The 13,142-nt window shown below is 34.3% G+C and overlaps 1 protein-coding gene across 1 annotated transcript; it reads right to left on the reverse strand.

Annotated features, from left to right (window-relative positions):
• Positions 1 to 5,118: 5,118 nt before the first annotated feature.
• On the reverse strand, positions 5,119 to 5,532 carry LOC108313539 (keratin-associated protein 19-5-like). The gene has a single exon (XM_037743226.1). The coding sequence runs from the start codon at positions 5,491 to 5,493 to the stop codon at positions 5,245 to 5,247; it is 249 nt and encodes an 82-aa protein (XP_037599154.1). The 5' UTR covers positions 5,494 to 5,532; the 3' UTR covers positions 5,119 to 5,244.
• Positions 5,533 to 13,142: the final 7,610 nt, after the last annotated feature.

The raw sequence follows: 13,142 nt of genomic DNA on the forward strand, positions 1-13,142 counted from the left end.
ATATATATATATATATATATATGCCATTGGTATTGTATACTTATTGTGATTGATGAACGAGTATTGATATATTATTACTGTATTATGTGTGGTATTATATTATTAAAGTTCATAGTTTAATTAAGGTTCATTCTATGGGTTCATTCAGTTCTATGGGTTTTGACAAATTCATAAGTCATGTAACAGCTATTACTGTATTACACAAAATAGTTTTTCTGCCCTAAAAATTGCCTGTTCTCCACCTGCTCTTTCCACACTTCTCCCAAACTCCTAAACACTACTAATTATTTTTTTCAGAATGTTGGAGTTGGAATTGCACAGTATTGTGCCCTTTTCACATTGACTTATTTTGCTTAGAAATATGCTTTTAGGATTATCCATTCCTTTTTTGATAGCTCATTTATTTTTATCACTGGATAATGTTCCATTGTATGAATATACTATAGAAAGATTATCCATTCACTTATTGAAGAACATGTTGGTTGCTACCAACTTTGGATAATTATGAATAAAACTTCTATAAACATTTGTATTCTGGTTTTTGTGTAGACATGTTTTATCTCATTCAGGTAAATACCAAAATGGACAATTACTGGATTGCATAGTAAAAGCATGTTTAGCTTTGTAAGAAACTGCCAGATTGTCTTCCAAAGTTACTCTTTCGTTTTGCACTCACATAAGCAATGCATGTGAGTCCTGCTGCTGCACATTCTGACCAACATTCTCACCAGCATTTGTTGCTGTCAGTCTTTTGAACTTTGGCCATTTGAGTAGGTATGTTAAAATTCAGTTACAATATCACCCAGCCTCTGTCCTCCCATCGTCCATTAGGTTATAATTACTAAGTGAAATTTTGAAATATGTAAAATTTCTTTTTGGTCCCCATCCATTTTCATTTATTTGATAATTTTTTTTTGCTTCATTCTTCTAGTATCTTTACTTTTACCATATCAGCTTTCATTTGTATTTCCTTTGCCTATTCTGTGCTTTAAACACACACACACACACCTTTTTCTTCCCAGAAAATATCATGCTAGGCTACTAAGCTGTTAAATGTTTACTAAAGCATATGATATTAAAAGATTATTTAAATCGAAGGGCTATTTGAAGTTCAGTAAGATACCGTTAACATTAGAAATGTTTTCAGAATCTTCAAAATGTATGTATAATATTACAAAATAACAGGCAGAAAAAATAACTTAGGGTACAAGTCCTCAGCTGAATCTAGAGAATTTAGTCACATACAGCCACAGCTGATGCAAAACATGGTTAATTCAGTTGTGCCCTTAACTTTAACCCCCAGCCTTTAAGTTCTTACTATGATCTCAAATATAGTGATCAGTTATTTTTAGTCTTATAAGTAATTTTCAAAGGATGCGTTTTCGCAACTGAATTTATATACTTCTTTGCAATAATTACCATGTAGTAACAATATAGTACATAAGTGGTGAATGGATGAATAAATTCTGAAGTCTATGTCTCTCAAAGGCATGAGTAATTCTCTGACTGCATCTGAACAATAGGGATTTAAAGATGAAATGAGAGTTCGGTGAGGTGGCTCATGCCTCTAATCACAGTACTTTGGGAGGTTGAGGGAGGAGGTTCATTTGAGTCCAGGAGTTCGAGACTAGCCCGGGCAACATAGTGAACCCTCCTTTCTACTAAAGAAGGAGAAGGAGAAGGAGGCAGAAGAAAAAGAAGAAAAAGAAGAAGAATGGCATCTGACTTTAGAGGAACATATAACCTTCATTTTATTTCATTTGTATTAGCTCTTTATTTTGAAGCATATCGTACACAATAATAATTATATCATAATATAAATGTAAGTATAATGTTTGATAAATTTTTGCACATGTACATACACTATCTACACCAAGCACACCCTAATCCGCAACATGTTCCATTGTTCCATTATGGTAAATATTATTCCCTAGAGATAACCATCTTTCTAGTTTTTAATACCAGCTTCAAAACGTCAATAATTTTCCAAAATCTAGTTTCCTAAATTTACAGTCTAATCCACAATGCAAGAACTGCGCAGTATCCTGAGAAATGTAAGACAATTCTAGCTGTTCCACATCTTTGACAATGCTTGTCACTTTTAGACTTTGACTATTATTCTGGACATGTAGTAATATCTAAGTATTAATTTAATTTAGTTTTTTTCTGATGACTAATGATACCGACCACCATTTTATATGTGTATTGGCCATTAGATATTCTCCTTTTCTAAAGTACCTACTCATGTATTTCATCCATTTTTAAGTGGGTTTGTTATATTCTAGCATCGATTTGTGGGAGCTTTTTGTGTATTTGGATATCGGTACTTTGAAAAGCTTAGGTTTGAAAATATTTTCTCCAAGCATGTGGTTTCTTTTTTCCACTTTAAAATATTGTTTAAATGTAAATAGAATATCTTAATATAAGACACAATTTATTAATATTCATATTTTATGTTTTATGCTTTTTTGTCCTAATTGAGAAACATTTGTTACCTCACATCTTATTCTCAATTTCTTTCTCATGTCTTTTCAGAACCTGTTCCATTTTTACAGACCATCCTAAATCAAAAGACAGTAGCTAACTTGAATATTTAATTCTCATTATTTCAAAAGAAAGCTATAAAATCACAGATAAACGGGTTGAATGACGTCAAGCTGCCTATTTTGCTTTGTTAGATCTTTTCTCAGTTGTGGGGCTGATGATCCTGTGATGCATTTTCTCTAGACCAGGTTATAGCTTTTCCTTGGAAGGAAATGTATTCTAAAGGTATTCTTTTAATTTCAGCACAAATCAATGCAATCTAACAACTAGAGATGTAACAGTATGATAAAATTGCGTCATACTAAAAGCATTACTTTCTCTAAATGGTTATATTAATTGTACTTCTTCTGACATAGACAGTCTTTCTTCAGACTATGATGCTATTTATCACTTAGGGAGTAAAAAAGTTTTCATGTGAAATTCTGTCATACTCAGTAAAAGTAACCAGTACAGTTCCGCAATGGAGACACTAAGATATTTTTACCGAGGTCTATTTATTGTGAAACTACAACATCTCACTGGAATTGAATAAAAGAATTGGTCATAGTTTCTGGCTAAGCAAATCCATCCATATGCTCAGTAAACAAGTCAGAGTTTTTCAAATGCTTACGATTTTTTTTAAATGTTAAAATATTGGATTTTCATTATTGACTAGTTGTTTTTACATGGATAAAGCTAAATTAGAAATTGCTATGTTCAAGATTCTACAACAGAGTGTTTACAAATGAAAATAAATAGAGGTGGTCCTTTGGCTGTGATAATTAAACTCCTCAGACACACATGAGCCTTCAAGGTACTTTATGTGACAGCACACAAGAAGAGAAGCACAAAATGAATGGGATGGTGAGCATGGGGAAGTAGAATGCCTGATATTCAGAAAAACTGGGCTCTGGTCTGGGTTCTCCCTCTCACACCATTTTTGATCCTTAGCAAATGATTTCACTTTTTGGAGTTTTTTTTTTTTTTCCCTCATTCAAGGTGGTAATAGGGTAAGCACTGGGAAAGCTTTACAATAGTACCCCTACATGCTCCACAGTTCTTTTATATTATTTTCCTGGTATTTTTGAATTTGCTTGACTGTTTCAGTACTGAAATATATTATCCTTGAAAAATATGTAATAAAATATTACATAAAATAAAATATGTAATATTTTATTTTATATGCATAAATATAAATATTTTATATGTATACATATAAAATAAAATATTATATATTTTATTTTATGTAATATTTTATTTTATATGTAATATTTTATTACATATTTTTCATAGGCACATACTATTTGAAATAGCAACGCAAAAAGTTCTATGTTTGCTTGTTGGAGGTTAAAAGACTTGGCTAGAGTGTTTAAAGCTTCAGGTCAGTCACAGCCTTAATATTAATTACTTCACAAGTGATGGCAGTGATTTCTGTATTTCCTTCGTGTATTGCAAAATATTTAAAGGTACTGATAATATGAAAGAACAATTTCACGTCACACCACAATGAACCAGGAAGAAAACATGATAGAAAGTCACAAAAAGTTCCTTTTGAATGTATATTCAGATATATGCTTTGTCTTATCACTGCTTTTCTAACCATTAAAGAGGCCAAATAAACATACATTTTGAACAAATGGTAGGAGTACATGCTGTTCATGTTGGTCTCCATTTAGATATTAAAGTTTATAAAGTTAATATTTCAGGACTGAATTTAAACACAGACATTATCTAACTGAGAGCACTGAAATGAAAAAGCTATGGTCAATATGATTCAGTGTTCCAAAGAAAAAAGCTTCTTTTCAATTGAGTGTTACAGTTTTCATTTGTGCACATGTACACTTTACCTTTGTACAGCATGGATTTGGACTGAGCAAATGTACTCATACTCAGATTTTGTTCTACCTCTGCCACTCCTGAGACAGCAAGAGCAATGCCCCCTTTCCTCCTCCTCCTTGGCCTATTCAATGTGAAGACAATGACGATAAAGACATTTATGATGAGCTGCTTCCACTTAACAAACAGCAAAAATAAATTCTCTTCCTTATCATTTTAATAACGTTTTCTTTTCTCTTGTTTACTTTATTGTAAGAATACAATATATAATGCATATAAAGTGCAAAGTATGTGTTAGTCAACTGTTTATGTTATCATTGAGGCTTCCAGTCAACAGGCAGCTACCAGTAGTTAGGTTTCTGGAGCATCAAAAGTTATATGTGGATTTTCAACTTCATGGGGGATTCAGTACCCCTAACTCCTAACTCATACACTATTTGAGGTCAACTGTGACCTTTGAATGCAGATATATACATGCATACACATACAGCTATATAGATAGGTGCATGTATATACAAAATTCAATATATATAATATACTCTATATGTATAGTAGTTTGTTCTTTTTTTATTGGGTATAATTACAAATAACCACTTTGCCATTTTGAGTCAAGCATAAAATAAAAGCCATGTAGTTGCTTTAAGGTGGCATAATTTATTGTAAAAGAAACAGAGAAACCCCACAGCTATAAAGGTAGAAATAAGACACATCCAGGGACATGAAGCAACGAATTATGGAATGATAGATATTCTTAAAACTCTTAGATGCTAATTGCCCTTTATCTTGGATTGATCCAGGGTGACCTTGTTTGTTTGTTAGTGCAGTCAATATTGCAGTTGGGTGACCTTCTTATGGCCTCTCATGTTTGATTGTCAAGGAAGGATTTCAATAATATCCAGAGAATCCATATCCTGCATAGCATGATGGGTGGCAGCTGCGGTATCCATAGCCTCCGAAGCCAGAGCCGTATCCGTAGCCTCCATAGCCACAGCCATAGCCATAGCCCCGTCTGCGGAAGCTGCCACATCCACAGCCATAGCCCAGGCCGCCGAAGCCTCCACAGCCATAGCCCAGGCCGCCGAAGCCTCCACAGCCATAGCCCAGGCCTCCGTAGTAGTTGCCGTAGTAGCTCATAGTGTCAAGAGTGGTGAGCTGGTTTGCTGCTCAAGGCAATATCCTGAGTGTGAATGCCAGCCCGTGTAGAAGGAGGCTTATATACCCTGGTCAGAGCATGTGATGAGTCACCTGCATACCCTACTTTTCTGCAGTTATTTGTATTACGTTTGATGTTCCAACTGGTATATCTGTTGTCTCCCGATGCAGAGAGAGGCCCTCATTCTCATTAAAATATTTCAGCTTACTTAATATCTTATTCAGGACATGCTTGATCTTACATGCTTTGCTTTTATGAGAAGAAATGGCTGACTGTTCAAAATATGCACATTCCAAATGCTAAACTGAATTGCCTATTACCAGGTATATTACATCATCTACACTTTATGGTATTCCTTTTATAATTAATCGTTTCCTTTGTCTGTCATCTTCCCAACTGATAACTTTACATTCAACTAAGTTTATAGCTATTTCTTTCAATGTACAGATGTTGAATCTGTAATTTTAAAAAAGAAAACTTATTTATCAAGGTGAGGTCTTCAGAAAGTGCCTATATTCACAATACATGAAAACATTTCAAATCAAAATGACTTTAATGCCCTGCTGGGTACAGTAGCTGAAGGACTCAAAAAAAGAGAGCATATGTTGATTTTTAGCATTTTATTCACAATTGCTTTTATGCTATTTTTGGCTTTGCACACCAGCTTCAGAACCTTTTGGTTGCAATATATGTAAGAATTAATTTTAGAAATTGAGGGCACAAAATCCAGCTCCTATGCAGGCTTATCAGAGTAGCAGTTCAGTTTTCCATTCAGATCCCAAAACTCTGCTTTATAATTGGTTTTATTCAAAGTCCGACTAAAACTGCAGATTGCATCTGCCTCTGTTCTTGCATACTCCAGCCAATTACTTTCTTTCTTTATCCTTTTTCAGTAGTGTATATATGACCTCAATTTTCATTCTCATTTCATCCCTTTAGGGATGTTTCCTCACCTGTACTATAGGGGGCAGCACGATACAATCTATAATTTAATATTTGGTCCAGCTCTCATTTCTTTTGTCCTTATATTACTGAATTTCACTAGCTCAAACAAACAAACAAACTCTTATGCTAATACCTGAATATGCCACTCAATTTTGTAAAAAGCAACACATTTTTTGATCTTTTGTATATTCTATTACATGAAATACCAATAATTAAATACTTGTTTTCATGGTTTTGGGTTTTATACATAAGTCTTAATCCATCTTGAGTTAATTTTTGTTTAAGATGTAAGGAAAGGGTCCAATTTCATTTTTCTGAACATGGCTAGCCAGTTTTCCAAGGATCATTTATTAAATAGGGAATCTTTTCCCTATTGCTTATTTTTGTCAAGTTTGTCAAAGATCAGGTGGTTGTAGATGTGTGATGTTATTTCTGAGGTCTCTGTTTTGCTTCATTGGTGTATATATCTGTTTTGGTACCAGTACCATGCTGCTTTGGTGAATGTATCCTTGCAGTATAGTTTGAAGTCAGTAGCATGATGCCTCCAGCTTTGTCCTTTTTGCTTAGGATTGTCTTGGCTATACAAGCTCTTTTCTGGTTCCATATGAAATTTAAAGTAGTTTTTTCTAATTTTGCAAAGAAAGTCAATAATAGTTTGATGGGAATAGCATTGAATCTATAAATTACTTTGGGCAGTGTGGCTATATTGATATTTTCTATAATGAGCATGGGATGTTTTTCCATTTGTTTGTGTCTTCTCTTATTCCTTGAGTAGTGGTTTGTAGTTTTCCTTGAAGAGGTCCTTCAAGTCCATTGTAAGTTGTATTCCTAGCTATTTTATTCACTTTTTAGCAATTGTGAATGGGAGTTCATTCATAATTTGGGTCTCTACTGGTCTGTTGTTGGTGTACAGGAATGCTTGTAATTTTTGCATATCGATTTTGTATCCTGAGAACTTGCTAACGTGGCTTATCAGCTTAAGGAGTTTTGGGGCTGAAACAATGGGATTTTCTAAATATAGAACCATGTTACATGCAAACAAAGACAATTTTACTTCCTCTCTTCCTATTTGAATAGGCTTTATGTCTTTCTCTTGCCTGACTGCTCTGGCCAGAACTTCCAATACCATGTCAAATAGGAACAGTGAGAAAGGGCATCCTTGTTTTGTGCCAGTTTTCAAAAGGGATGCTTCCAGCTTTTGCCCATTTAGTGTAATATTGGCTATGGGTTTCTCGTAAATATCTCTTATTATTTTGAGATATGTTTCATCACTACCCAGTTTATTGAGAGCTTTTAACATGAAGGCTAAGGGAGAAATAGCAGCAGGTGGGGAGATGGGGAGAGATAACATTAGGAGAAATACCTAATGTAGGTGACAGGGGGATGGAGGCAGCAAACCACCATGGCATGTGTATGCCTATGTAACAATCCTGCAACATCTGCTCATCTACCCCAGAACTTAAAGTATAGTAAAAAAAGAAAAGAAAATACAAAAATTAGCTGGGTGTGGTGGCACATGCCTCTAATCCCAGCTATGCGGGAGGCTGAGGCAGAAGAATGCCAAATAATGCCTCTAGGAGGTGGCAGTTTCAGTGAGCCATAATCCAGCTACTGTGCTCCAGTCTGGGTGACAGAGGGAGTGAGACACTATCTCAAGATAAATAAAAGACTTCTAAGAAAGAAAACTGCTGTTTTAAAAGAAATAATACTAATTTTACAGTTTTTCTCAATCTGCAAATTCAAAAAGCAAAAGCAAATGAAAAATTGGAAAATAAAATGCAAAAATATTAACAATAGTTTCAGAAAACATAAAATACAGGTAAATATAACAAAGACCTATTTCTTAATAATTAAAAATTAATGCTTGAAGAAATTCATAAGAACTGTTAAAATGAGGGTATATCACATCTATGTATTAACAACAGACTAAATATTCCCAAATCATTTTTTAATGAAATCCTAATCAAACTGCTTGTATATTTACAAAATACTCTAAAATGTATAAAGAAATCTAAAGTGCATAGAGAACACAATGCAATCTTTAAAAAATAACAAAGTTTGACAAGTTATATTCACTGATGTCCAGACTGATTAAACTAGAATTATCAAGAGAGTGTAATATTGATGTGTGGATACACAAATAGATCAATGGGAAAAATTCCAGTCTAGAATTAGACTTTTTTCCACAAAGACTCTAAAGCAAACAAAAGACTTCATCAAAATGGTGCTAAAACAATGAAATATGAACATGGAACAAGAAAAAAATTATACTTAATAACTACTTAATACTATTACATAGAAATTAATTCAAAATGTACTACAGCTCTAGCATAATATCTAAACTGCTAAAGCTTCTAGAATTTTATAGGTCACTGAAGGCACTGACTATAAAATGAAACATTGTGAAATGTATTTTATTAACAGGAAAGCACAGATTAGGAGAATTTAAAAAGTAAGAATATATAAATTGATATGGATACAGATATAGATATCTCATGTAAAGATCTCCTACAACCTAATTGTCAATATAAAACCATCCCAATTATGGGCACACTGAAAGCAAGATATACAAATATCCAATAAATAAAAAGTATCTAAAATCATTAGCTATCAGAATTATCAGGAAAATGTGAATTAAAACTACATTTAGATAACACTACTCACCCATTAGAAGTGCTAAGATGAAAAAAAAGCCATTTTATTTTTACTTAATAAGCTATGATTTACATTAATCATTATTTATCAAATTTCCCACCAGGTTAATTTTCAAATGTTTCTAACATGCATTAGTGCAATTTTCAACTCCTTTACCATGATAATGCATTTTATTATGACTTTCTGTTATATTCCCAAAAGAGTGAATCCAAGGTTTTGGTACATAGCATCATACTTCAATACATTCTGTTAACATGCTTAATTTAAAGCAATAAAGCAGTGAAGATAACAAGTCCATGGGAACGGAAAGCAGTCCCCAGAAGTGCTGGCTAATGAGCAGATTACATTATCCTCACCCTATGAATGACTCACAAAGCAGCTAATCAAAACAAAATAGATAGTTGGGAATGTGTGATAGGGTTATTGTGTAACAGGGTTATTGGACTCCAGTTTTGTGGTATAATATGAAGCTTCACATAGCTCTTTGATATAAATTTTCCTTCAGTCATTCAGAATAATATGGATGCAACCAGAGGCCAGTGGCCAAATAAAGTTGTGATCAAGACTATTTATAATCCCAACCCAGGGATTTTAGCACCTAAACATTATTGCCATAAATTGGAGTTCACACCAACATAAATTTTGGTTAAAGACTGAAAAAGTCATTTAAGTCATATTTACTGTCAAATATATACCTTCAGTGATAAATGTTCTTGGGACTGGAAATCTGGGAGAAGGAGAATAGCAACAGGGAGAGACCAGTTATGTCTCTCCTTCAAACTCAATCTATGATATTTGTTTTTTGTTCATTTAACAATAGGAATAAATGTCATCCTCAGGAAGAAAAACAGTTGCCTTCATTTCAAATATCATAAAATAGGAAAAACTTATTAAGATACATGACTAAAGTTAAGACCATATTGCAATGTCGTATCAAACACATCTGTTGGAAAATGATTATAGAGGTATTTCCCAATATAAAATACACCACAGAAAATCCAGATTAAAAATTGGTACCTTTGAGAATGAAAGGAGAAATGACTGTTGTAGGAAAATATCCAATATTTATTAATAAAACCAAATTGCTATTGAACAGCTGGATATACACAGGCAGCTATTGAGTCTTATGCCAACAACCTTGTAAACCAATGATTCATCTTCCCTGTCTGCTATGAGCAGGGGATATATTTGATAGGACAAAACTTCTGAAGAGTTGTATTTTGTCATTGGATCATTTCCCCAAGAATCTTAAGTCCCAACTCCTAGTAAAAAGCAAAGGCCCAGTATCTTCCATAACAATTTGGGTGGCAGCATTGTATCCATAACCACCATACCCAGAGTCATAGCCACGCCCTGCACTGCAGAATCTGCCACACCCACAGACATTGCCATCATAGTCACCAATGCCAGACCGCAGCCCTCCAACGTAGATGCCAGAGTAGCCCATTGTTTAGAGTTGAAGATTGATATTGAAAGATACTCAAACCTCTTTAGTGATAGTGTGACAAATCTTAGACATTCTCTACATAATATTTATACCAAAGAGTGCACATGAAACAATCTCAATGATTTGTTTCTCCTTATATAAGAAGGGGGCCTCATGTCTATTAAAACTTGGCTTGCTTAGGCAAAACAATACTTCTCACCTAGTGCTCTTAAGTTTAATTACTGTTTAAAACACACGCATAGTGATTTCAGATGATATATTTTTCATGTTTTTGAAGTATTCATAATACCATGCTTTTAAATGATATTTTGTATTCTTTTTCCGATGGAACATCTTAAGCACATATGAAAAAGCAGACGGCTAGAATAGCAAGCTGTGGTAATTGTGAATTTATGTATTGGGATATTTTGTGCTCACAGCATAAATGATACTGTTATTTTGCTTTTAGAGAAAAAAATCCTTAGGGTCATTTAAACACCCATTTCAAACTCATTCATCTTCTCTACCTTTCTTCTGTCATTGATCATATCATGTTTGTTGTGGGCATTTGAGACAAGTCAGCATCTACTAGTTATCTGTAAACAGCAGATAAGTAGATCTAGTAGAATGTGTATTGGATTTCTCATTTATCCACAGACTGCCTACAACATAAAGTATGTGTTCAATACATCTTTCTGAGTGAATGAATGTGATTTGTTTGACTTGATTATATACAGTATTCTCCTCTTATCCACAGGGCATATGTTCCAAGATCCTCAGTGGAAACCTGAAAACACAGATAGTACTGAAACCAATATATGCTATGTTTCTTTTCCCATACATGCAAACTTATGATAAAGTTTAATTTATAAATCAGGCATAGTAAGAGATTAAGAACAATAACTAATAATACAATAGAACAATTATAGCAATATGCCAGCATCAGTATTCTTGTGTCTTGTAGCCATTGTGAAATAAAATAAGAGTCACTTGAATGCAAGCACTGTGATACGCCCACAGTTGATCTCATTGTTGAAAGAGCTCTTGAAGTAACTAACAGACGGGGAGCATCTACAGCGTGGATCCCCTGGACAAAGAGAGGATTCCTGTCCTGGGCTGGATGGAGCAGGACTGCACAAGATGTCATCATGCTACTTAGAATGACAGGCAATTTAAAACTTATGAACTTTATTTCTGTTATTTCCTATTTACTATTTTCAGCTATAGTTGATTTCAAGCACCTGAAATGAAGGAAGCAAAACTGCAGATAAAGAGAGACAACTGTATACAATTTGACAACACCATAACAGTGTATTTGGCACTCTGAGAGGAAGGGTGTATTAATTTGTTTTCATGATGCTGATAAACATATACCCAAGACTGGGCAATTTACAAAAGAAAGAGGTTTAATGGACTTACAGTTCCATGTGGCTGAGGAGGCCTTACAATCATGGCAGAATGTGAAAGGCACATCTCACATGGCAGCAGATAAGAGAAGAGGGCTTGTGCAGGAAAATTCCCCTTTTTAAAACATTCAGATCTCCTAAGACTTATTCACTATCACAAGAACAGCACAGGAAACACCTGCCCCATGATTCAATTACCTCCCACCAGGTCTTTCTCACAACACGTGAGAATTCAAGATGAGATTTTGGTGGACATGCAGACAAATCATGTCACAGGGGTTTCTGCTTTTCATCTAGAAGTTCACTATATGCTCTGCTTTGGAAAAGTCAAACTTTCTTCTCTGACAGTCTGACATGGTTTGGCTGTGTCCACCTGCCCCAAATCTTATACTGAACTATAGCTCCCATTATTCCCATGTTTGGTTGGAGGGAACCGGTGAGAGGTAATTGAATCATGGGGGTGAGTCTTTCCCATGCTGTGAACATATTAGCGAATAAGTCTCACGAGATCTGATGGTTTTATAAAAGAGAGTTACCCCACACAAGCTCTCTTGCTTGCCGCCATGTGAGACATCCCTTTGCTCTTCCTTTATCTTCTGTCATGATTGTGAGGTCTGCAGCCATGTGGAACTGTGGATCCATTAAACCTCTTTCCTTTATTAATTACCCAGTTTCAGGTATGTCTTTATTAGCAGCGTGAGAATGGACTAATATACATTCCTAGAATAGTAGGTCTTCATCCAAATTCAAGAGCTAATGTCTTCTTTCTTACTCTTTAAGCTTCTTACTTCCAAGGAAAGAATATTTTCTTTAATAAAATTTCTCTAACTCTGCTAAGAATGTACTAAAACCAGAATTCTTATAGTGCCACAATTTTTCTATTTATCCTTATTTAACTCTGAAAAAAGCATCACCTGAAACCTAAAGTGTCCTTGTGAGGCTCAATATTAAAATTAGTTCTAGTCTAAATACATGAAATGTATTTAGATTACAGATTAACACTCTTAATCTGTAACTTTTAAAAAAAATAAGTCCTATTAAATAAGCAAAGTCCAAATATTCCTTGGAGTATCTTGCGTCAATCTCTTGAAAGAGTGATGGCCAAGGAAGTAACAGGGAAAAAAAAAAAAAACCCACTCCAGATTAGAAATTTATTTTTCCTATTGGGAATGTTCTTTAGTTTATCTCAGTGGGGATA

This window comes from Cebus imitator, unplaced genomic scaffold (assembly GCF_001604975.1).
Source record: "Cebus imitator isolate Cc_AM_T3 unplaced genomic scaffold, Cebus_imitator-1.0 Scaffold138, whole genome shotgun sequence".
NCBI lineage: Eukaryota > Metazoa > Chordata > Mammalia > Primates > Cebidae > Cebus > Cebus imitator.